The sequence below is a fragment of the Pleurotus ostreatus genome (genome assembly GCF_014466165.1).
Source record: "Pleurotus ostreatus strain PC9 chromosome Unknown scaffold_7, whole genome shotgun sequence".
NCBI classification, from domain to species: Eukaryota; Fungi; Basidiomycota; class Agaricomycetes; order Agaricales; family Pleurotaceae; genus Pleurotus; species Pleurotus ostreatus.
In genome coordinates, this window is record NW_023503162.1 from 814,242 (window position 1) to 834,095 (window position 19,854).

Below are 19,854 nucleotides of genomic sequence, written 5' to 3' on the forward strand. Positions count from 1 at the left end.
CTATGGATATTTTATTCTGGAACCAAATAGGTCTTAAGCTTAGGCTCCAAAGCCTGCGACGATACCGTCGTATGCAGGCTTCTTCACGAAAGTCTCGTCCCAAGGGAGCGCAGCGCCTTGTCCACTAAATACGCTTGGAATCCAAGAGTACTGATGGCGACATAGATCAATGCTTGCGTCCTGCAGAAGAAAACACAGGACTGTACCTTGTCTGTCCAGTCCCAAATGGTAACACCAACGCACGCAGGGACGGCCGCGCACGCAGCGATCACCTTTTGATAGTCGGCCTTTTGCTGGGCGAGTTTTTCCGGTGTTACGGGCAAGGTCAGGCGGATGTCCAGTTCGGTGATAGCAATCTCCACACCAAGCGCGGCGAATTGCTCGAAGTTGGCTTGCAAGTTGTTTGGGACCGCACCGACGATGAGATGGCCCTGGATGCCGATGCCGTCAACTGGGACGCCGTCGGCCTTCAGTTGTGCGACTAGGTTGGTCATGGCGGTTGATTTGGCCCCGAGACCGTCTATGTTGTAATCGTTGATGTAGAGCTTGGCGTCGGGGTCGGCGGCGCGAGCGGCGTGGAAGGCGGTGGCAATGTATGAAGAGCCGAGGGTTGTGTAGAAGACCGAAGTTCTGAAGGTCTGTCGCTGAAATCAGCCCCCGCCCACATATATTTATTGCGATCCGGGCTTACACCGTCGTCGTTGAACGCCTCTGAGGTGAGAGCTTTAGTACTTTGGCTAACGCACAAATTCTCATCACTCACCATTCACTACGTCCCATGCGTCTTCATAGATGTAAAATTAAGCAAATCGGCTAATTGAGTTCATGGACAGTACTTACAGCTATAGAGCGAGAGAGGCAGTAAGCAAATGAACTCAATAAACGAGGATCTGTTGGCTCACACTTGTCCCTTGTAGTGATCAACCACGGTGGTGGTGTGCGTCTCGATGATGCTAGTCAAGTCGGCTGCATTGAAATTGCCTGCAGTGACCCAGCTGGGAAGTTGGCTGTGCCACACGCATGTGTGCCCTAGACAATTCCGAATTTAATGTGGAATTAACGCGTACGCGGAAGTAACATACCTCTCAGAAGTTGCCCATTGGCCGCAGCGAAGTTAGCAATAACGTCGCCACCAGAGAATGTGAAGACACCCCGGGACCTCTCTGTCGCGTCCTGTCGCGTTCGAAACTGGTTAGTTTTGCGTCTCTATGGCAGAGGCATGCGAAACCTACCCATTTCATGCTGTTTCCAGGTGTAATCTGGCCAAATTCCTTGTTGTCGCTGAGAATGGCAGCGTATGGCGCATCGTTGAGCTCTCCGTTGTCTGTGGCGGACCCGAAGTACAGTTTCCCCTTGGATTTCGCCACCACATCCAATCCGGGGGAGGCTGATGGTACTGTTGTCGGTACTGTCGACGTAGTCGGCGTGCTCGGCGTTGTGGTCGCCGGTGCGCTCGTCTGCAGGCATTAATTCACTTTGCTGGTTCAGCTTACAGTCATTAGATCACTTACCGTCGGCTGTAAGCACTGGGAGTACCAGTCATTGAGCCACACGCATGTCCATCCAGAGATACAGACAGTGCCGCCTGTCCAGCCTATACCTCCGCCTTGACGTTCCAATGTTGGTAAGTGAACATCCTTTCCAAGTTACGTCAGGAATATGGACGTACATTGCGCCCAGGCGGGTTGCTCGGCGGTGGCCAAAGGAAGCAGGGCCAGAAGGGAGCTCAATGCCAAAGTCAATTTCATGGATGAAGCTATTTGCCGAGGTGATTGCGAGGCAAGGTTAGTGGGTAATCAGAATATCCACCACATTGTATCTCTTAAATATTCGCGTTTGTAGCGACCGGGACTTCTTCGCTGAAAAGCTGGAAGGAAGTGGTACACGTGCTGGCAGGAGTCGTGGCGAAAGTGCGCTTCGTTCGCGATCGTCGCAATTTATTTTCTCCGCAACGCTGCGCTACCTCTTCGTGCATTCGTCAGTGATACTTCCTTCAAGGGCTGTGAGGCGAATGGTCGCATCATTGACGCGTGGTCAGTCATTATCATCAATTGGCTACAGCCCGAAAAATCTCATTCAAGCCCACGGTGTGCCACGACACAAATGTGATTACAACGGCACTAACAAGGGCGAAATTTACTAGCCAAGATGGATAACACGAGTTTTAGTTGAACCCTTCGACTATACCGTCGTACGCAGGCTTCTTAGCTAAGTTATCGTCCCATGGTAGGGCGGCGCCTTGGCTGGAGAAGACACCTGGTACCCATGAATACTAGAAACGTATTAGCTAGATCTGCGCCGGTATCGAGGCGAAATGCTTACCTTGTCTGTGTACTCCCACACGGTGATACCTACGCACGCTGGCACAGCTTTGCACGCAGCGACGACCTTTTTGTAATCGGCCTTTTGCTGAGCGAGTTTTTCCGGTGTGACGGGCAGGGTCATACGGATGTCCAGTTCGGTGATAGCAATTTCTACACCGAGAGCGGCGAATTGCTCGAAGTTGGCTTGCAGGTTGTTTGGGACCGCACCGACGATGAGATGGCCCTGAATACCGATGCCGTCGATAGGGACATTGTCAGCTTTCAGCTGCGCGACCAAGTTAGCCATGGCGGTCGATTTGGCCCCGAGACCGTCGATGTTGTAGTCGTTGATGTAGAGCTTGGCAGCAGGGTCAGCGGCTCGGGCGGCATGTAGGGCGGTGGCAATGTAAGAGGTGCCAAGGGTAGTGTAGAAGACGGATGATCGGAAAGTCTGAGGAAATCGTAAGGTTAAACGTTAAACATGAAGATTGATTGCACCGAATAGTACTTACTCCATCGTCATTGAAAGGCTCTGAGTTGCGTGTTGAATACTGTCAGCGAAGGTCCTACCATGTGCAATGAACCGCATACCATTGACCACGTCCCATGAGTCTGTCAATATGAATATGGTCAGTTCTAAAGAAGGGGGTGGTTGTAAATTGCTTACATCTACATAGAATGCATCACATCAGTTCAGGTAGGTCACCGGAATAGCAGACCAGGCACTCACATTTTCCCCTTGTAGCGGTCAATCAAAGTAGTTGTGTGGTTCTCGATGACGCTCGTTAACGCTGCCGCACTGAAGCCGCCCGATGACACCCAGCTGGGCAGCTGGCTATGCCACACCGTGGTATGACCTATACATCGCGCGTTAGTTGCTTCCATGCGCATCAAAAGTTCGGAGTTTTACCTCGGAGTTTTTGGCCGTTTGCAATGGCCCAGTTGACAAGGTTGTCTCCCCCAGTGAACGTCCAAACTCCTTGGGTCCGTTCAGTGGCATCCTAGTGCATGGAAATATTGCCTGAGTATTAGCGGTATGTATCTGATAGTGCCGATGCTAACCCATTTCATACTGTTCTCTGCGGTGATCATTCCGAATTCATTGATATCGCTGGCAATAGCGGCATACGGGGCGTCGCCGTTGAGTTTGTACATCTCGGTCGCAGTACCGATGTACAATTTGCCCTTGGAGACGGCGACATTGTGTAAACCGGTAGCAGTCGGCGGGTTCGAGGAGGTGGTCGATGTAGGTGGAACAGAGGAGCTGCTCGACGAGCTGGAGGGAGGGGGTGTTACGGGATTCTACGCGATTCTGTTATCTCACGCGTCGCTAGTGAGGAGAATGGCACTTACGGTGTCTTGGAGGCACTGCGAGTACCAATCATTTTGGTATTTACAGATCCACCCAGTGGCACAAGTGGTTCCGCCACTCCAGCCAATGCCACCACCTAATCCTCTTGACATCAGTAGCAGTATCAAATCGACCGTTTAGACCACATACATTGCTGCCAAGGCCCTTGTTGGGCGGTAGCAAGCGGGATCAAGGCCAATAATGAGGAGAATGCGATGCTCAGCTTCATGATGAGGTACCGCACGAAGTCGAAATTGTTCTCTAATGGGTGATATTTATGCTTTAAATATTATAGGCATACTGGGTTGTGCTTGGAAGCGGTACTTCCTCGCGACAAGACCAAGTGGTCGGCGGCGGCGCCCTTGTGTTCGTGCAATTTAGATATGGTAAGTGGTCAGGTGTGATCGGCCAGCGAAGACCTGTCGATATGTCAGGAACTGGTGAGCGGAACTATTAGCGTCGCGATCACTTACTGTTTGCCCACGGGCAGTCCGTGTAATGGGCCCTGGACGTTGTGGGCGATCTGCAAAATGGACATCATGACACTGACGAAGGGCGCACTTCGGTCGGACATCGGATGCGCGCATCATGGTCACGTCAATAGCTGAAGTGGTCGGGTGCGGCCATGACAATGACAATATATTCGTCGCGAAACCAATCAGATTGGTGTCTGGTACAGACAGGTTCAAGAAGCCACATCTCTCGATGATGAACATATAGGTTACGAAGGGAGGGCCGCCATATTAAGCGAATCCGGCGATTATGCCGTCAATAGCGGGTTTCCGTACCATGTTCTGAAGATATAGTATCTTTTGAGTATGTTACCATACGATGAGCGATCAGCGCACCTCGTCCCAAGGGCAAGCGGCACCTTGACCAGTAAAAGCTCCAGGCACCCAAGAAAACTATAGAAAGACAGGTCAACCAGTGCGTTTTCCTCGGGACCAGAAAAGGCACCAACCTTGTCGGAGAAATCCCATACCGTCACGCCAATGCATCCTTTAACGGCCTGGCATGCACTGATCACAGTCTGGTAGTCTCGACGCTGCTGTGCCAGCAAAGCAGCCGTAACAGGCAACGTCATTCGGACGTCCAACTCCGTAATCGCCACCTCCACGCCCAGGGCCGTAAACTGCTTCAAGTTAGCTAACAAAGTTGGGGGCACGCCTCCCACGAGTAAGTGTGCTTGGATCCCAATGCCATCGATGGGCACCTTCTGTGCTTGGAGCGATTTCACAAGGTTGACCATGGCCGTGGATTTGGGGCCTTGCCCTTCGATATTGAAGTCGTTGATATAGAGTTTAGCTTGCGGATCAGCAGCTCGGGCAGCGCGCAACGCAGTTGCGATAAATGACGTATTGAGTGTGTCGAAGAAAACAGACTGCCGGAAGGTTCCATCGTCGTTTAAGCATTCTTCGCAGCATCTCAGCCAGAGAACGGAAGCAATACATGACAGAACGAACCATTGATGACATCCCAGCTATCTTTAGTTTGCGGGTGAAAGTTTAGCTCGAGTGGGATCTGAAATTTGGAGACGTACATCTATAAATACCACGAATGAATAGAGGGACGAGTAAAGGAGTATCATGGGTCGTACATTTGTCCCTTGTAGTGGCCCACCAATGCGGAGCAGTGGGTTGATACGATGCTTGAAAGTGTAGGCGCGTCAAAATGACCAGCAGTCACCCAGCTCGGAAGTTGTTGATGCCAGACGCAATTATGGCCTATCCAAAAATCAGCCGCGCTCATCACAAACCATCTGTTCACGTACCTCGCAAAAGCTGATTGTTTTTCTTAGCAAGCGCAGCAATCTGGTCGCCAGCTCCGAACGTGAAGACCCCTCGAGAGGGTTCCGTGCTGTCCTAGCAGGAACGTTGTGAGTCCATACACAAGTTGCACTCATAATGCCGAGGTACCCATTTCATGACGTTGGCAGCGGTTATCTGGCCAAATTCAGTGCGGTTGTTTATGATTGCAGCATAAGCAGAATCGCTGAGCTCCTCGATGTTGGTAGCAGTGCCAAAATACAGCTTCCCCGCGGCCTGTGCGACACGGTTGAGCTGCGCAGCGCCCTGTCCGGCAAGAGTGATCAATAGAAAAGAGAATAAGAGCTTCATTCGGCAATTGTGGGGTCGAGAGCATCGTCTCTCCTCGTCCTTTTATCGAAACACGACAATACTACCGAGGCTTCGTGCACTGGGGCCTGGCATGTCGAGGATGGACACCTGATGAGAATTGTGAGAGTATACGCATATTTTAACAGCCTACCAGAGAAACATTCCCTAAACTCGGCCACGAAATGCAAATTTAGCTGCAACTCAGCCAGGCTCGTTGTCAACTTACGAAACGGCGAAACGGTAAAGGACGTATACTTCCTCGGCGGCCTCTCGGCCCGGCATTTCCTTCACTGGGCTACCATTGTGCGACAAAGTGCTTCGAGCCCGGCACCTCAATTTCCTAAGCTTTGGCTGAAACTCTGCTACGAACGTCTGTCATGGCCCCGGAAGCTGTCCATGGACAAGTTTTGCTCGGCACAGGCCCGCCTACACGCGAAGAGCTGCTGGTGTACTACCCTGCAAAGTTCACCTGGGAGCAGCTCAAATGTTTTGTGAACTCTGGGTATGAGGCTTGATGAATCGTAGGTCATGGTCGGCATGACTTATACCGTCGACCAGAGACTTGGGCTTGCTTAAGCGCGACAAGAAGCTGCAGAAGCGATACAATGCCTGGGCAGAGGGGATCAAGGAAAAGTACGGGTCTATAGGTAAGTGAAAGTAACATCTACCATCGCTAGGACTGACATGGTGGCAGTCAACTATTTACTGAATTACAGGTTGCAATGGGGGCAGCCTGATACCTTGTCACTACTCGGATCGGCTCTCGACGAGTCGTTGCCATCTCAAGGGACGCGGAAGCTTTTAGATCCTAGTGTTTCGCGTCCACTACCACCTATTCCACCTGACGCGCCACCATACTTTGCAGCTGACACGCCGAAGGAGTTCATCAGCATCATACAGAACGACTGGCCGTATTCAGGTGCATAGTTGCGTCAAAATCACTTGTACTGACTTCAACTCATTTCGTATCAGTGCCACCCGAGGTAGAACATACTCTGATATGGACGCGGCTCCCCGTGTTCCACCCCGACCTCATCTCCTCATCTATAGCAGCTCGTGTGGAACAGGATGGGCTGTGGGGATTCACCGGGACAACGACACTGCCTCCCTCCCCATCCTTGCTTCCCACGTATCTTCCCGCATTGTCTGAATGGGGGGTCACAATAGACAAGCTGATTAGATCGGCGAAAGGCAGTGATGAAGAGGAAGCGTTGGTCAAGCGTGCTGGGTCCTATATCGACGCGTTCGTTCGACAACGCTGGGTTGAGGATGAATGGGAGACTGCATGGTTCGTCAACCCACCGGTACGTTCGTCCTTCATCACCTGAATCAATGAGGATTACAATGGTCTGCAGAGGCTGCAGAGCGTTCTAGGGCTCGCTCACATTCACGTTTTTGCAAGACATAAATAGATTTCCAGACCGTCCGATGTTAGCCTTCTTAGACATAGACCCAGCCTTTCTGTCCCATAGAATTATCAATAGATTTACATACACACCATGGCAACACCAAAGGAACTTTGACATCTTCATAACATTGCCTACGGGCAATCAAGACGTTCAGAGCTGGTCGTCGATATCAGCTCAGCACCAACTTCCACACACGACTACGGCTACCACGGCCTTGTTTCTATGACCCTGCGCGCACGTAGACTTCGACTCCGTCTACCAACGAGCTTCGACGAGAAAGTAGTAGTGCCATAGGTTACCGTCGCAAGGCGTGACCATGAGTAATAGTATTGATATTTGCCTTGTGTTCTGCACCCTGCCTCTGTGTTTCTCGCAATGTATAGCGACAAGACAACCACCCATGTTCGTCCTTCAAATTTCAGATGGTACTTTCGTGGGGGTGCTGTTTGACTGACTTTCTTTGGTGGGATGTTAGCGGGGAACATATGTCTATGGACTATAAAATCTTAGGCACTCAAGTTCTTGGTTCGTTTCACCCAACGGAGATGGAGAAAAAGAAGGTATATATTATCTTTAGGATATGTACGACACCGTTCGGATGAGGCAGTCTCTCCCAAGAAAAAACTGCTGGATCCTGAGCGCCAGCAAAAGCGGCGCCTCGACAGCAATTTTTCCTCGGTCTAGCGAGAAGGATTCAGTCGACGAAAGAGAGACGGTCCTTCTTGAAGACGGGAACGCGGGCAAGGAGGCGGAAGAGCTGAGCCAAGCCCGAACTTTTAAGTCTTCGATGGTTTGTTCTGAGGAGCAAAAGCTACATCGGTGGCTTATATAGGCTGCGTAGTCTTACGTAAAGTATACCCACGCTCACTCAACCAATTCCCCGGTTAAGTTTATGGGACGAAATCACAAGTCCGGGATCATGAACTTCCGCGCGCAAAATAACACTAGCTGTTGACCACCATGTCTCGAGTCTCAAAGCCGCTGTCGCTGTCCCGTATAAGCGATCTGACGCTCGGGGCGTTCATATTCGTACCCCAATCTGAGACGATAGACCATCTGGTGCGGTACCTGGGGACATGGAGTGGCAGCGAGTAAGTTCTATTCGGTTTCTTCATCCAGACGTTCCATTGAACCGGGTATGGCAGCAAATTTTTCATGGTGGGTCATCAGAACAGCTGTTCGACAGAGTTATCAGTACTCACACGGCGCAAAGATCATTCAATATGCAGTCAAAGTGATTGTTCCATTACTGGAGCTTCGGGCGAGGATCCAGCACCGCGCGGGGCTCCGTGCTAAGCCAACGAGCAGCGCTGCGGCAAGCTACTCCAAACTGGGTGGCATCATTGGTGATGCTCGGACTCTGTGGAGGATATGGGGTGAGCACATCTGTACTATGGCTGACCGAATCATATTGTTGCTGACCTTCAGCTCCCAAGGGCTCCTTCCGATAATTCAATGGCTGGTATCGCTGGAACGTAACCCTCAACCTACTAGAAGGCTTCTGAACATTGAACGTTTGCAAGGATGGTCGATGCTTGCTTATTACCCGCTCGAGCACCTCTATTACCTGCTTTCGCATTCCCTGATCCCACCCACCATCCCTTCGATCAAATCCATCTTCTCCTCGACCGCGAAGCCAACGAAGTTAGATCCAAATGCTATTGGCATGTGGTCCACCCGCTTCTGGGCCTTCTACGTCTTCCTGCAATTCGCGCACCTTCGGGAGGATAGAAAGTTGCTTCAGGCAAGAGAACGTGCGATCAGCAAGGCAAAGCGCGGACCTGGTGGTACTGGCATCAGTGCGGCTGAGAAAAAGGAGCTCGGTGATAGATGGGACGCGTTTTGGAACGAAGTGGTGGTCAATCTAGGATATCTGCCCCTAACTGTTCACTGGTTTGTACCTCGTTCACAGGCACTATTCATTGTTGCTAATTGTACACTTGCGTTCTCAGGTCTTTAGAGAAAGGTTTCATTAAGAATGACGTACGTTTGCTCTCACCTTGGCCGTTTCGCCGTGCTTACTCTATGTATATCAGTTCTGGGTCGGAGTCTTTGGCCTCATCGCTGGATTAGCTTCGTTCAGAGCTGGATGGAGGGCGACAGCATTACCTACCCCTTCTTCCCCTGCGCAAGAGGGATCCGAAAAGGCGACTTCAGACCCCAGTTATTAAGATGCACGCATTTCTTTGACCACATGCTCATCTCGCCACCGGAGCCCCTCCCAAATGTGGATAGAGACTCCATAATCTAATGTCACGTTCTATAACCAGCATCTTGACTGGGGCTTCTTTCGCTCGATGTATTTATCCGCCTCGCATACTGCTATCTATCTCCTGCTTTTAATCCCCGCAGACACCTCCGAGGCCCTGGTTTCTTTCTATCATGTCTGCCTCTGGAGTTGGTTCTGAGTACGATATCATCTTCGCCGGTGGTAGGCTGTTTCCCCTTCTCATGGATATGGCTGACTTTAGCCAGGCGGAACCGTCGCCTGCGTCGCTGCTGGTCGACTTGCAGAGGCAGATCCCAGTCTCAGGATTCTGGTACCTATAACGTTCATTCTGGCGAATTCCCGTCTCAAATCGCAACGTATAGCTTATCGAACAAGGACCGGATACTCGCAACCTACCAGCACACATCCACCCCGCTCGGTTCATCGCAAATCTAGTGCCGACTAGCAGTGTGTTCACGTTCCACGTCGCGCAACCTAGTGAGGCCTTGTTGGGTCGCGCACCGATTGTGCCCGCTGGTCGATGCGTGGGAGGAGGCTCCTGCGTAAACTGTAAGAAGTCCCGTTTCTAGATCGCCGCCGACACTACGTTGAATTTGGATGTCCTAGTCATGGTGTACACTAGGGCTGCAGCGTCGGACTACGATGATTGGGAGACTGTTCATGGGAATACGGGCTGGGGCTCAAAAGATCTGATTCCTTTGCTCCAAAAGGTATAAGTTAGAATAACCTTCCAAACAACCTTTCGTCGTTTGTTGACTTCGCGAAACCAAGGTCGAGACGTATCAAGATGATCTTAGCGCCAGAGAAGAGGGAATGCACGGTGATTCCGGTCCTATCAAAGTCTCTTTTGGTGGGGTAGCCACGGAAGTAGGGAAGCAATTTATGGAGACCGCTCGTGCATATGACAAGAAGCATGGAGTAACGGTCGATAGCAATGACTTTCTGACCATAAACGCCTATTCGGTACGGTTTTCTAGAATATTTGTGGAGTATGCTCGCTGACATATGATGAACCTATAGCGCTGGATGAAGTAAAGTCCCTTCCGTAGATCCTTGTGGGTTACTAAACTTTTCAAAGGTACATAGATGCGAAGTCCGGAAAGCGGTCCGATGCTGCTCACCACTTTATATACAATCAAGAAAGTGCAGATAGCAACCTACATGTACTTGCAAACGCTGCCGTGCATCGGATTATTATCAAGTTGGTGGAGTGTTTTATCCCGTTTCGTGGATCTTACCCTCTGCTTCCACAGGGAACATCGCGCTATCGGTGTTGAATACGCTGATTCTTCCGATCACAGTTCTAAGCTCAATAGTGTATACGCTAAGCAACTCGTTGTTGTCTCTGCAGGAGCATTCGGTTCTCCGGCGATCCTGCAACGCTCTGGGATCGGTGCCAGTCAACTTCTCAAGAAACTAGATATCAACGAGCAAGTAGACCTTCCGGGCGTAGGCGAGAACTACCAGGGTATGCCCTGAACTTTGCGCCTTCAAATTAATTGCTCAGAAGAATGTCGTGTCAGACCACAATCTTGGCTTCGCGACCTACTTCGTACCCGATCGCACGGAAACTCTCGATGTCTTCAGCGGTCATCTCGGAGAAGACGAGTTGAAGAGTCTGTGACTAAGTCCGCCCTACATTTTGATCAACTCTGACGGTGTGCAGGTTATGTGGACAGATGGGGACAACATGGTGATGGCTTACTGGCTACTAAGTGGGTTCTCCAGCCCGCTGATTTCCCTCTGCTTCATGACTCGACAACGCTTCTTTGTAGTGGCATCGATGCTGGCATCAAACTTCGCCCAAATGAGGACGACCTTAAAGAACTAGGGCCTAACTTCACCAGGATCTGGAACAACTACTACAAAGATGCACCAGACAAGCCTGTTATGATGTATGTGCCGTTCGCTAGGTGGGTACCCTTGGTCCTACTATAAGAGCTGGCAACCAATGCATCGAACCCGTTTATCAGTCATTACGGGCCCGTGCCTGATCCCAACGGAAAGTATATGTCGATGTTATGGTTCCCAGTTCGTGCTTCCCTTGTCTTGACATCGAACTTTGAGATAACTATGAGCAGGAATACCCCGAGTCAATAGGGAGACTGCACATCACTTCGGGTGATGATTGGAGACAGCCCCTCTATTTCGAGCCGGGCTACTTGACTGAGTATGTTGTTATCGCCCCTCAGCCGACATCGCTCATTATTATTCCCCAAGGCCGGCAGATCTTGATATTCTTAGATGGGCGTACAAAAGGTCGAGAGAAGTAGCACGACGTATGCCACTCTATAGAGGCGAGGTTCAGCAAGGACACCCGACGTTCTCCCCGAATAGCGAGGCAGCTTGCGTCTCTCGCGATGGCCCTGTCCCAGTAGACGCACCTGATATTGCTTATACCGCAGAGGATAATGAAGCAATCCACGACTTCCTGCGTAATACCGGTAAGTTTTCCATTGTACATTTGTATTGCCATGCTGACCAGCCCCAAGTTAGTACTACTTGGCACTCCGTACGTGTTTACATCCTCACTAGACTCAAGTTTTGACTTGGAAGACAGATGGGCACATGCGCCATGAAGCCAAGGGACAGAGGAGGCGTAGTAGACCCGAGGCTCAACGTGTATGGGATGACAAACTTGAAAGTCGCTGGTCAGTACATATTTCCCTCTACGCTGAGCTGAACCAAACGCTTACCGACCTCCCTCCAGATGTACGTCCACAACAAAAACCTTGAAGTGTCAAACTCATGTTCATTGTTTCCATAGCTCTCCATATGCCCTAGCAACGTTTCTGCCAATACCTACAACACCGCCCTCGGTATCGGCGAGAAAGCGGCGGTCATAATTGCAGATGACTTGGGCATAAAGTTGGCTGTTTGATTTTTCTTGATTAACACGCCTTGTAAAGCTCGTCATGAGCACCATTGTATACAAAAAATATGTATGGTAACGGGTTATTGGAATGAAAGAAGGCTATGAAGGTAGTTTTTATAGCGATACTTGCTTACAGACTTGAATGACAGGTAAGGACTCCCCTTGGGAGGTTCCCTATTGCACACTGTATATGGTTTCCCACGATAAAGCTTTCCTCTGAGCGATGAGTCCGGTAGCAGACCCTCAGCCAGCGCAAGCTCCAGAAGCTGAGGAAGGCCGCCTCCAGGACCTTGATGAACTTGATGATGTTGAAGAGGTTGTCGATGGCGTAAACGGTGCGTCTCATGACTTTGGGTTGACGATAGATCTTTAACGCCATTGCTTCAGGCGACGCAAAGAAAAAGAAGAAGAAGAAGAAGCCAAAGAAGAAGAAGCTGGAGCAGACTGAACCGCCTCGGGTAGGCCTATCGAAGCTTTTTCCAGAGGGAAAATACCCCGAGGGTGAGATTCAGCCGTACAAGGACGAGTGCGCACAGTTACGCAATGATCTCTGTATTCCAGGTGGCTCATCACGATGCAATATAGTAATCTATGGAGGACGACCTCAGAAGAGAAGCGGCATATCGAGCGAGTGATCCAGCAAGATCCCAATGAGACGTACCAGAACATCAGGAAGGCCGCCGAAGTTCATCGACAAGTCAGACAACGACTGCAGAAATACATGCAACCCGGCATGTCACTAATGGAAATTGCCAACTATATCGAAGACGGAGTTCGTGCCCTGGTTGAAGAGGATGGACTGGAAGCTGGCATTGCATTCCCCACTGGGCTGAATCTCAATCATTGTGCGGCCCATTTCTCGCCCAACCCAGGAGACACTACAAGTATGTGCAACAAATTCCCAATTAAGAATGTCTCATCATCCGTGACTAGTTTTATCTAAGGGTGATGTGATGAAGGTCGACTTCGGTGTTCATGTAAAGGGACGGATAGTAGACTCTGCGTTCACCGTCAACTTCGAGCCTACATACAACAAACTTCTGGAAGCCGTCAGGGCATCTACCAACGCAGGTATCAAGGTAAATCTCTACGCTTCCTTACCTACTTGATCGTTCTGATTGCACGGATCAGGAATCTGGCGTCGACGCTAGGTTGGGCGAGATAGGTGGGGTCATTCAAGAAACGATGGAGTCTTACGAGGTGGAAGTCAATGGCAAGGTTTATCCAGGTTAGCTTCCCCGAATACCTTCCCTATCGACCGCTAATGGTATGATAATAGTCCGATGTATTGACAACCTGAGCGGTCACCAGATCAACCGGTATCAGATTCACGGGGAGAAGTTCATACTTCCCGTGCGCAATGATGATCAAACGAAGATGGAAGAAGGGGAATACTATGCGATAGAAACATTTGGCACGACAGGTCGTGGACGCATCGTCGAGACTGTGCGTCCTCTGTCTCCATTTAGTGGGAACATGTCTAATTATATTGTAGGGTGATTGCTCCCACTTCGCTCGAAAAGTAGATGCGCCCCACGTCCCCCTAAGGTCAGAAGGGACTTCCGTTCACATCGACATTGACCTAACGAGCTGGCAATAGATTGACCACGGCGAAGTCGTTGTTGAAGACGATCAACAAGAATTTTAGCACACTTGCCTTTTGCAGGAGGTACCTCGAACGTGCTGGCGAGACCAAACATCTGCTGGCGGTACATTTCGCCATTCTGGACCTAGTTATCCCATCTGATCCATCAACTTGATTTAGCTCAATCACCTTGTTTCTCAAGGGATCGTACAGGACTACCCACCTTTGTGCGACCAACGAGGATCCATGACGGCTCAATTCGTGCGTGCTACATTTATAAACACACCTTACCACGTACTGAGCGCCTTCAGGAACATACCATACTTATTCGTCCAACCGTTAAGGAGGTGGTCAGCAGGGGTGACGACTATTGAAGTTGTTGGGCGGACCACACGCTTCCTTATCATCTTGAAGGCTTGTATCGTCCATGAAAATACATGTCTAATTTGTGCTCCTCCTTAGTCACCAACATCGGGAGATAGCGTTGCAGCGACACGCTCTGGATTTCCCTCCGAGAAGGACCCCCGATTTATCAGCAGCAACGCCTAAACGACCATGAATCAGAAAACTTGAAACAAAACCACATGGGGCAAATCACTTTACCCTTCTGTTCAAACTCCAGCGCACATACATTCTCTGATGCTCTTCTGGTTGCACAAGTAATGATGGCACTCACGGTCCAGTTGATGTCGCGTATATAAGCCCTACGGGCTAATGACTCTCCTTCACTCCCAGTATTCTAAGAGTTCGCAGCAACTATGACATACGATATCATCTTCGCTGGTGGTGCGTTTTCGACGCGTCTCATTATCTCAGTCGTACTAATGCTATTGAATCAACAATTAAGGTGGCACAACTGCTTGCGTTGTGGCAGGTCGCCTTGCAGCCGCTAGGCCTGATCTACGAATCCTGGTAAACACATATTATTTTCCAAGAAGAATCTCATTTCAATTTGTCGCAGCTCATCGAGCAGGGTCCGCACACCAGGGAGTTACAAACTCATCTTCAGCCTGCGTTGTTCCCGAAAAATTTAACGCCAGATACCAAAGTCTTCTCTTTCCATATCTCCCAACCTAGCAATGCCTTGATGGGTAGGCCCGTCGTTGTTCCAAGCGGAAGGTGTGTCGGAGGAGGATCCAGCATCAATTGTGAGAATGTTATGAATAGATCCTCGTCTTATCTAACGCTCGATTACAGTCATGAAATACACTAGAGCATCTGCGTCCGACTACGACGATTGGGAAACATTGTACGTGAACGAGGGCTGGGGCTCCAAAGACATGATCCCGTTGCTGAAGAAGGTACTTGTCGGCCTCACTTGATGGTATTCTCTTTGACATACGTTTGGCGAAGGTGGAAACTTACGAAGTCGACGGAGATCAATCCTCGCACGGCCAGTCAGGTCCTATCAAAGTATCATTTGGTGGAGTCTGCCTGGATCCGGGTAAACAATTCCTAGAAGTCGCCGAGAGATACGACAAATTTCGTGGAGCAACTCAAGATGCGAACGATTTTCACACTGTGAACGCTTATAGCGTATGTACCAATATACCTCCACGGTTTGTCACTGATCTCCCAAGCTTTAGCGCTGGCCCAAGTAAGTTTATCGCCGCGAACATCGAATCCTCGTGTGTAACAGTGCCACAGATACATCGACGGGTCGACCGGGCTCCGTTCAGATACCGCGCATGGCTTTATATATAACCAGGACCATGCGCGAAGCAATCTCACTGTCCTGGCTGATACTACAGTGTTACGCGTGATCATCAAGTAGGCTATCAGGAGTCACTGGTAGGCCGCACACTGATTTACCATACCTTTGTGCGTAGGGATGGACGAGCGATTGGTATCGAGTGCAGTACTCCTACATCGACACTCGGCGCTACAAAGATATTCGCTACACAGCTTGTCGTCGTCTCTGCTGGTGCCTTTGGTTCCCCTGCAATCCTTCAACGCTCTGGGATTGGCCCACGTTCAATCCTCACGGCGCTAGAAATCCCGGCGGTCGTTGACCTGCCCGGCGTGGGCGAGAACTACTTGGGTATGTGAGGCATGTGTCACTCCATGATCATACACTGAAGGAAACTCCAGACCATCAAGCTATAGTCGAGCCGTATTTTGTCTCAGACAGCACCACAACCCTTGAGGCTATCATGGAGATGGATGAAGATGAATTACAGTGTATGTTCGAGCATCCTGGCACTGGCGATCCCTCATAAAACTCTATAGCTCAATGGCAACGTAGCGGAGACGGCCTGATGGCTACGAAGTATGCTTGTTTAATATGGAAGATCTCAGTCCCACGCTAATATTTTCTAGTGGTATCGATGCAGGCGTGAAGCTTCGACCCAGTGTGGATGAGCTCAAGGAGTTAGGCCCTGGGTTCCAGGAGCGATGGAAAGCATATTTTGAAAATGCACCCGATAAGCCTATCATATGGATGGGCCCACTTTCCAAGTGAGACGATATGCTTACTTACGTTATGGGCACAGTTGACGCCCTAGGATAGTTATGCCGGTCAGGACACTGACGTTCCAAAGCGAAGATACATGTCGATGGTCACGTACATGGTTGAGTCTACTTTCCACGAACGTCTGCAGCCAATCTGTTCAACCAGCAATTAGGGTTATCCAGCTTCTACAGGAAGGTTGTACATTACAGCCAACGATTTATCCAAACCTCTTCATTTCGAGCCAGGGTATTTGAATGAGTGAGCTGTTTTCCACCTACATCAGAAATTCGTACTAACGCGTGGGTTGCAGCCCGAGCGATTTAGAAGTTCTGCGATGGGCCTACAAGAAAGGAAGGGAGATTGCGCGGCGCATGCCACTTTACCGTGGCGAACCCACTCAATGCCATCCAGCGTTTACACCAGACAGTGACGCTGCTTGCGGAGAACGAAGCGGACCTGTAGATGTTTCGGCACCCAATATTGTTTATACCGCCGAAGACGACGAAGCGATAAACTCACACGTCCGTATGAAAGGTGAGTCTGGTTGTCTCTCTCTACTCAATGTGTATTCAACTTGATACTAGTTCAAACCTCCTGGCACTCTGTAAGACTTTCTGCTTGCACCTTCGTACTCTAATATTTATGGTACGTTAGATGGGAACTTGTGCCATGAAACCTCGTGCAGAGGGGGGTGTTGTGGACTCCAAGCTGAATGTATATGGATTACAAGGCCTCAAAGTTGCTGGTACGTCGTACTAGATATACGTTATATTCTACTAATCTCTACGTGTAGACGTATGGTGCTCCCTTTAGAATCAACCAAATAACTGACTGACGAGTATCAAACAGCTTTCTATCGCTCCTAGCAATGTCTCCGCAAATACGTACAACACGGCGCTGGGTGTAGGCGAGAAAGCAGCAGTCATCATTGCCGAAGAACTCGGCATCAAGTTGTGAGGCGCAAGGACAGAGGGCCTTCCGCCTCGGCAGTCGGATTTTCCGTCTCTTTATCACTTCGCTCTTGGTTTCATGTTTAAAATCATGCTTCTGTGGCTATCGATTGGCCTTGCAGTTGGTAGTCGACTTCCTAAGGTTTGCTTCGTCCATACTCATCAAACCTTTGTGACAAAGCGTGATGTTTTCAAAGAATTTCACATAACAATCCTGGTACTGTTCAAATCAAAAATCCAGAACTATGATAAATTATTGAATAGTGTTTTGGAATTTCTCATAGTTCTGAATTTCTAAGGAATTGCGGGTACACATTGTTATCTAATTGTTTTGTAGCCATTGAGAGATTATGATAACAAAGCAGGGCACCAAAATGGCGTGGAGTAACGCGATGTCACATCAAGCGAGGTTTGATGAGTATGGATGAAGCATATCTTACAATAGACACTCAGTTCAACGTGGGTTAGCATGAGAAAGTTCACGCTTCTGTGGGATTCGACCCATTGGCATTTGTGAGACTTCTTGCGGTCGGACTTGACCGTTGCACTCATGACTCGGTCGTCCGATGCTCGTACGCCGTTGCCTGCCTTTCAGTTGGGCATCATACTGTTCATCCAGGCGGCCGAACCGATCACCGCGTCAGTCATCTTTCCTTTCGTCAATCAATTCGTGCTAGAAAGCGGGGTCACCGGTGGCGATGAGCGCAAAGTTGGGTACTATGCTGGTATTATCGTAAATCTATCATTTATCAACAAACACATATCTCTGACTTTCTTTACCTGCAGGGTTCTCTGTTTTTCCTCTCAGAATTTGTCACAGTACTGTTCTGGAGTCGTCTGTCTGACCGGATAGGCCGTAAACCTGTCCTTCTGGCTGGAATGGTGGGATTGTTCGTTACAATTCTGAGTGCTGGTTTGTCCAAAAGTTACGCCGCATTCGCTTTGAGCCGCTGCATCCAAGGTGCCTTCAATGGCAATGTCGGTGCGCATGTCGTTTACACCCGAGTCATAGTTCGGTTCTGATTTAGGGGATAGGGGTCGCTAAAAATGTGATGGTAGAGGTATATGTTCCTCAACTTTGGTATACAACATGAGAGTAATCGAGAATCGAGATCACGGATTCATCTAATATAGCGGATGCTTTCAGCTTCCTCCCGCCTGTCTGGACCATGGGAAATACCTTCGGGTGGGTTGTCTATCCCTACTCGGTCCTCATTTTCTAGCGAATTGTCAACTCTAATAAATCTATTCGACCAGGCCTTTGATCGGGGGCGAGCTCGCCGACCCCGGAAGCCGCTGGCCTGGTACATTCGGGAAGATTCCTTTCTTCATTGAATACCCATATTTTTTACCCTGCGCCACTGCGTCGTTCTTTGCGTTGCTCTGCTCGATCCTGGGAGCTCTTGTCTTGAAAGAAGTAAGTGCGAAGGATCCCCGTTGTTTCACAGTGCTCACACATTTGTGTTATAGACACATCCCACGAAATTAGCAGAGAAGAGGCAAAGCAATTTAGCTGCTTCCCGCCGAGATTATGGCAGCATAAACAATGAATCGGTCGAAGAATACCCAGCAGCTGAGGACACGTCGTCTGCGGCAGATGCCAGCTCCCCGCCTATTCGCAGCGTCCTCATTCGACCAATAGTTATTTCCCTCACAACCCATGCCTTCCAAGCTGTTACTATGGAGTCGTTCCGCACTCTCCTACCTCTGATGCTATCGACATCCATTCACCTTGGTGGTCTGGCACTCTCGTCTGCGCGCATTGGCACTATCATGGCCGTCTGGGGCTTCTGCAATGGGGGATTCCAGCTCGTCTTCTTCGCTCGTGCTATCCGCAAGTTTGGCCCAAAGAAGACGTTCGGAATCGCGTATGGAAGTTATGCGATCTGCTTTGCTTTGTACCCGGTTATGAGTTACTTTGCTAAGAGAGCAAACGGGGTGGATGCCAAGGTTATCTGCGTCCTCGTCGTTCAGCTCAGTTGCTTTGTATTAGGGGCCATGTCTTACGGTAAGTTTCCTTCTCATCCTCACCAGCGACTAGCACTGAACATCATACAGGTTCAAATCAACTTTTCATCATCGCTGCTGTACCAGGACAAAACTCCCTCGCAACGGTCAACGGGCTGACCCAAATGGTCAGTTCGATCATGAGATCCTTAGCACCCTCGATTTCGTCCTCGCTCTTTTCCCTATCAGTGGAACATAATTTGCTCGGTGGATATCTAGTCTATCTGATAATCGTTCTCACTATCATGGTGGGCCTGTACGCCGCCTCAAGATTGCCTGATAAAATAGAGGGTGGACGATAGTAGATGCTCCTTGAGAATTGAGTCCATAGGCTGTACCTTGCTAAACGTATTACTCGTAGGTAGGTCTTCTAGTACCACTTTAGTAAAGCCATTTGACCTCTTTCTAACTCCAGATGTCCTCGGTGGAGCACCGACCAAAACAGGACACAAACTTCGAATCCTAGCAGTTACTTCTTAGTTGGATCCCACTACAGGGCAGTCATGTCGATCGAGGAAACGATCGAATAGCCGGAAGTAGGAAGTGCAAGATGCCTGTTCAGATACTGGCTTTGG

At 49.7% G+C, this 19,854-nt stretch overlaps 9 protein-coding genes across 9 annotated transcripts; 6 read left to right on the forward strand and 3 right to left on the reverse strand.

Annotated features, from left to right (window-relative positions):
- Positions 1–39: 39 nt before the first annotated feature.
- On the reverse strand, positions 40–1,748 carry PC9H_009456 (uncharacterized protein; the record flags this gene model as incomplete). Its single annotated transcript, XM_036778958.1, has 7 exons — positions 40–150; positions 207–630; positions 903–1,029; positions 1,083–1,173; positions 1,233–1,457; positions 1,512–1,606; positions 1,670–1,748. 7 exons carry the CDS (start codon positions 1,746–1,748, stop codon positions 40–42), a joined length of 1,152 nt encoding a protein of 383 aa, XP_036628347.1.
- A 416-nt stretch (positions 1,749–2,164) lies between these two features.
- On the reverse strand, positions 2,165–3,883 carry PC9H_009457 (uncharacterized protein; the record flags this gene model as incomplete). Its single annotated transcript, XM_036778959.1, has 9 exons — positions 2,165–2,272; positions 2,323–2,754; positions 2,816–2,835; positions 2,902–2,915; positions 3,034–3,160; positions 3,214–3,304; positions 3,366–3,605; positions 3,657–3,751; positions 3,805–3,883. 9 exons carry the CDS (start codon positions 3,881–3,883, stop codon positions 2,165–2,167), a joined length of 1,206 nt encoding a protein of 401 aa, XP_036628348.1.
- Positions 3,884–4,414: 531 nt separating this feature from the next.
- On the reverse strand, positions 4,415–5,771 carry PC9H_009458 (uncharacterized protein; the record flags this gene model as incomplete). The annotated part of the gene is made up of 6 exons (XM_036778960.1): positions 4,415–4,448; positions 4,503–5,067; positions 5,118–5,196; positions 5,275–5,378; positions 5,426–5,516; positions 5,571–5,771. 6 exons carry the CDS (start codon positions 5,769–5,771, stop codon positions 4,415–4,417), a joined length of 1,074 nt encoding a protein of 357 aa, XP_036628349.1.
- A 377-nt stretch (positions 5,772–6,148) lies between these two features.
- Positions 6,149–7,183, forward strand: PC9H_009459 (uncharacterized protein; the record flags this gene model as incomplete). The annotated part of the gene is made up of 5 exons (XM_036778961.1): positions 6,149–6,273; positions 6,330–6,418; positions 6,466–6,690; positions 6,744–7,075; positions 7,127–7,183. 5 exons carry the CDS (start codon positions 6,149–6,151, stop codon positions 7,181–7,183), a joined length of 828 nt encoding a protein of 275 aa, XP_036628350.1.
- Positions 7,184–8,140: 957 nt separating this feature from the next.
- On the forward strand, positions 8,141–9,351 carry PC9H_009460 (uncharacterized protein; the record flags this gene model as incomplete). Its single annotated transcript, XM_036778962.1, has 5 exons — positions 8,141–8,271; positions 8,351–8,556; positions 8,617–9,073; positions 9,133–9,163; positions 9,217–9,351. The coding sequence occupies 5 exons, from the start codon at positions 8,141–8,143 to the stop codon at positions 9,349–9,351; spliced, it is 960 nt and encodes a 319-aa protein (XP_036628351.1).
- Positions 9,352–9,562: 211 nt separating this feature from the next.
- On the forward strand, positions 9,563–12,291 carry PC9H_009461 (uncharacterized protein; the record flags this gene model as incomplete). The annotated part of the gene is made up of 16 exons (XM_036778963.1): positions 9,563–9,611; positions 9,656–9,720; positions 9,773–9,959; positions 10,017–10,120; positions 10,182–10,373; positions 10,431–10,441; positions 10,489–10,611; positions 10,664–10,878; positions 10,934–11,026; positions 11,077–11,125; positions 11,186–11,323; positions 11,384–11,441; positions 11,492–11,580; positions 11,631–11,854; positions 11,953–12,122; positions 12,178–12,291. The coding sequence occupies 16 exons, from the start codon at positions 9,563–9,565 to the stop codon at positions 12,289–12,291; spliced, it is 1,881 nt and encodes a 626-aa protein (XP_036628352.1).
- Positions 12,292–12,508: 217 nt separating this feature from the next.
- Positions 12,509–14,244, forward strand: MAP2 (Methionine aminopeptidase 2; the record flags this gene model as incomplete). The annotated part of the gene is made up of 10 exons (XM_036778964.1): positions 12,509–12,620; positions 12,673–12,811; positions 12,871–13,169; positions 13,219–13,364; positions 13,417–13,513; positions 13,565–13,731; positions 13,781–13,833; positions 13,886–13,994; positions 14,051–14,131; positions 14,182–14,244. 10 exons carry the CDS (start codon positions 12,509–12,511, stop codon positions 14,242–14,244), a joined length of 1,266 nt encoding a protein of 421 aa, XP_036628353.1.
- A 384-nt stretch (positions 14,245–14,628) lies between these two features.
- PC9H_009463 (uncharacterized protein) lies at positions 14,629–17,279 on the forward strand (the record flags this gene model as incomplete). The annotated part of the gene is made up of 16 exons (XM_036778965.1): positions 14,629–14,656; positions 14,718–14,782; positions 14,832–15,018; positions 15,068–15,171; positions 15,224–15,406; positions 15,457–15,467; positions 15,518–15,640; positions 15,700–15,911; positions 15,962–16,051; positions 16,100–16,139; positions 16,190–16,327; positions 16,633–16,856; positions 16,907–16,926; positions 16,977–17,067; positions 17,116–17,122; positions 17,189–17,279. 16 exons carry the CDS (start codon positions 14,629–14,631, stop codon positions 17,277–17,279), a joined length of 1,614 nt encoding a protein of 537 aa, XP_036628354.1.
- A 543-nt stretch (positions 17,280–17,822) lies between these two features.
- On the forward strand, positions 17,823–19,745 carry PC9H_009464 (uncharacterized protein; the record flags this gene model as incomplete). The annotated part of the gene is made up of 8 exons (XM_036778966.1): positions 17,823–18,005; positions 18,059–18,254; positions 18,308–18,353; positions 18,420–18,458; positions 18,530–18,689; positions 18,743–19,280; positions 19,331–19,407; positions 19,695–19,745. 8 exons carry the CDS (start codon positions 17,823–17,825, stop codon positions 19,743–19,745), a joined length of 1,290 nt encoding a protein of 429 aa, XP_036628355.1.
- Positions 19,746–19,854: the final 109 nt, after the last annotated feature.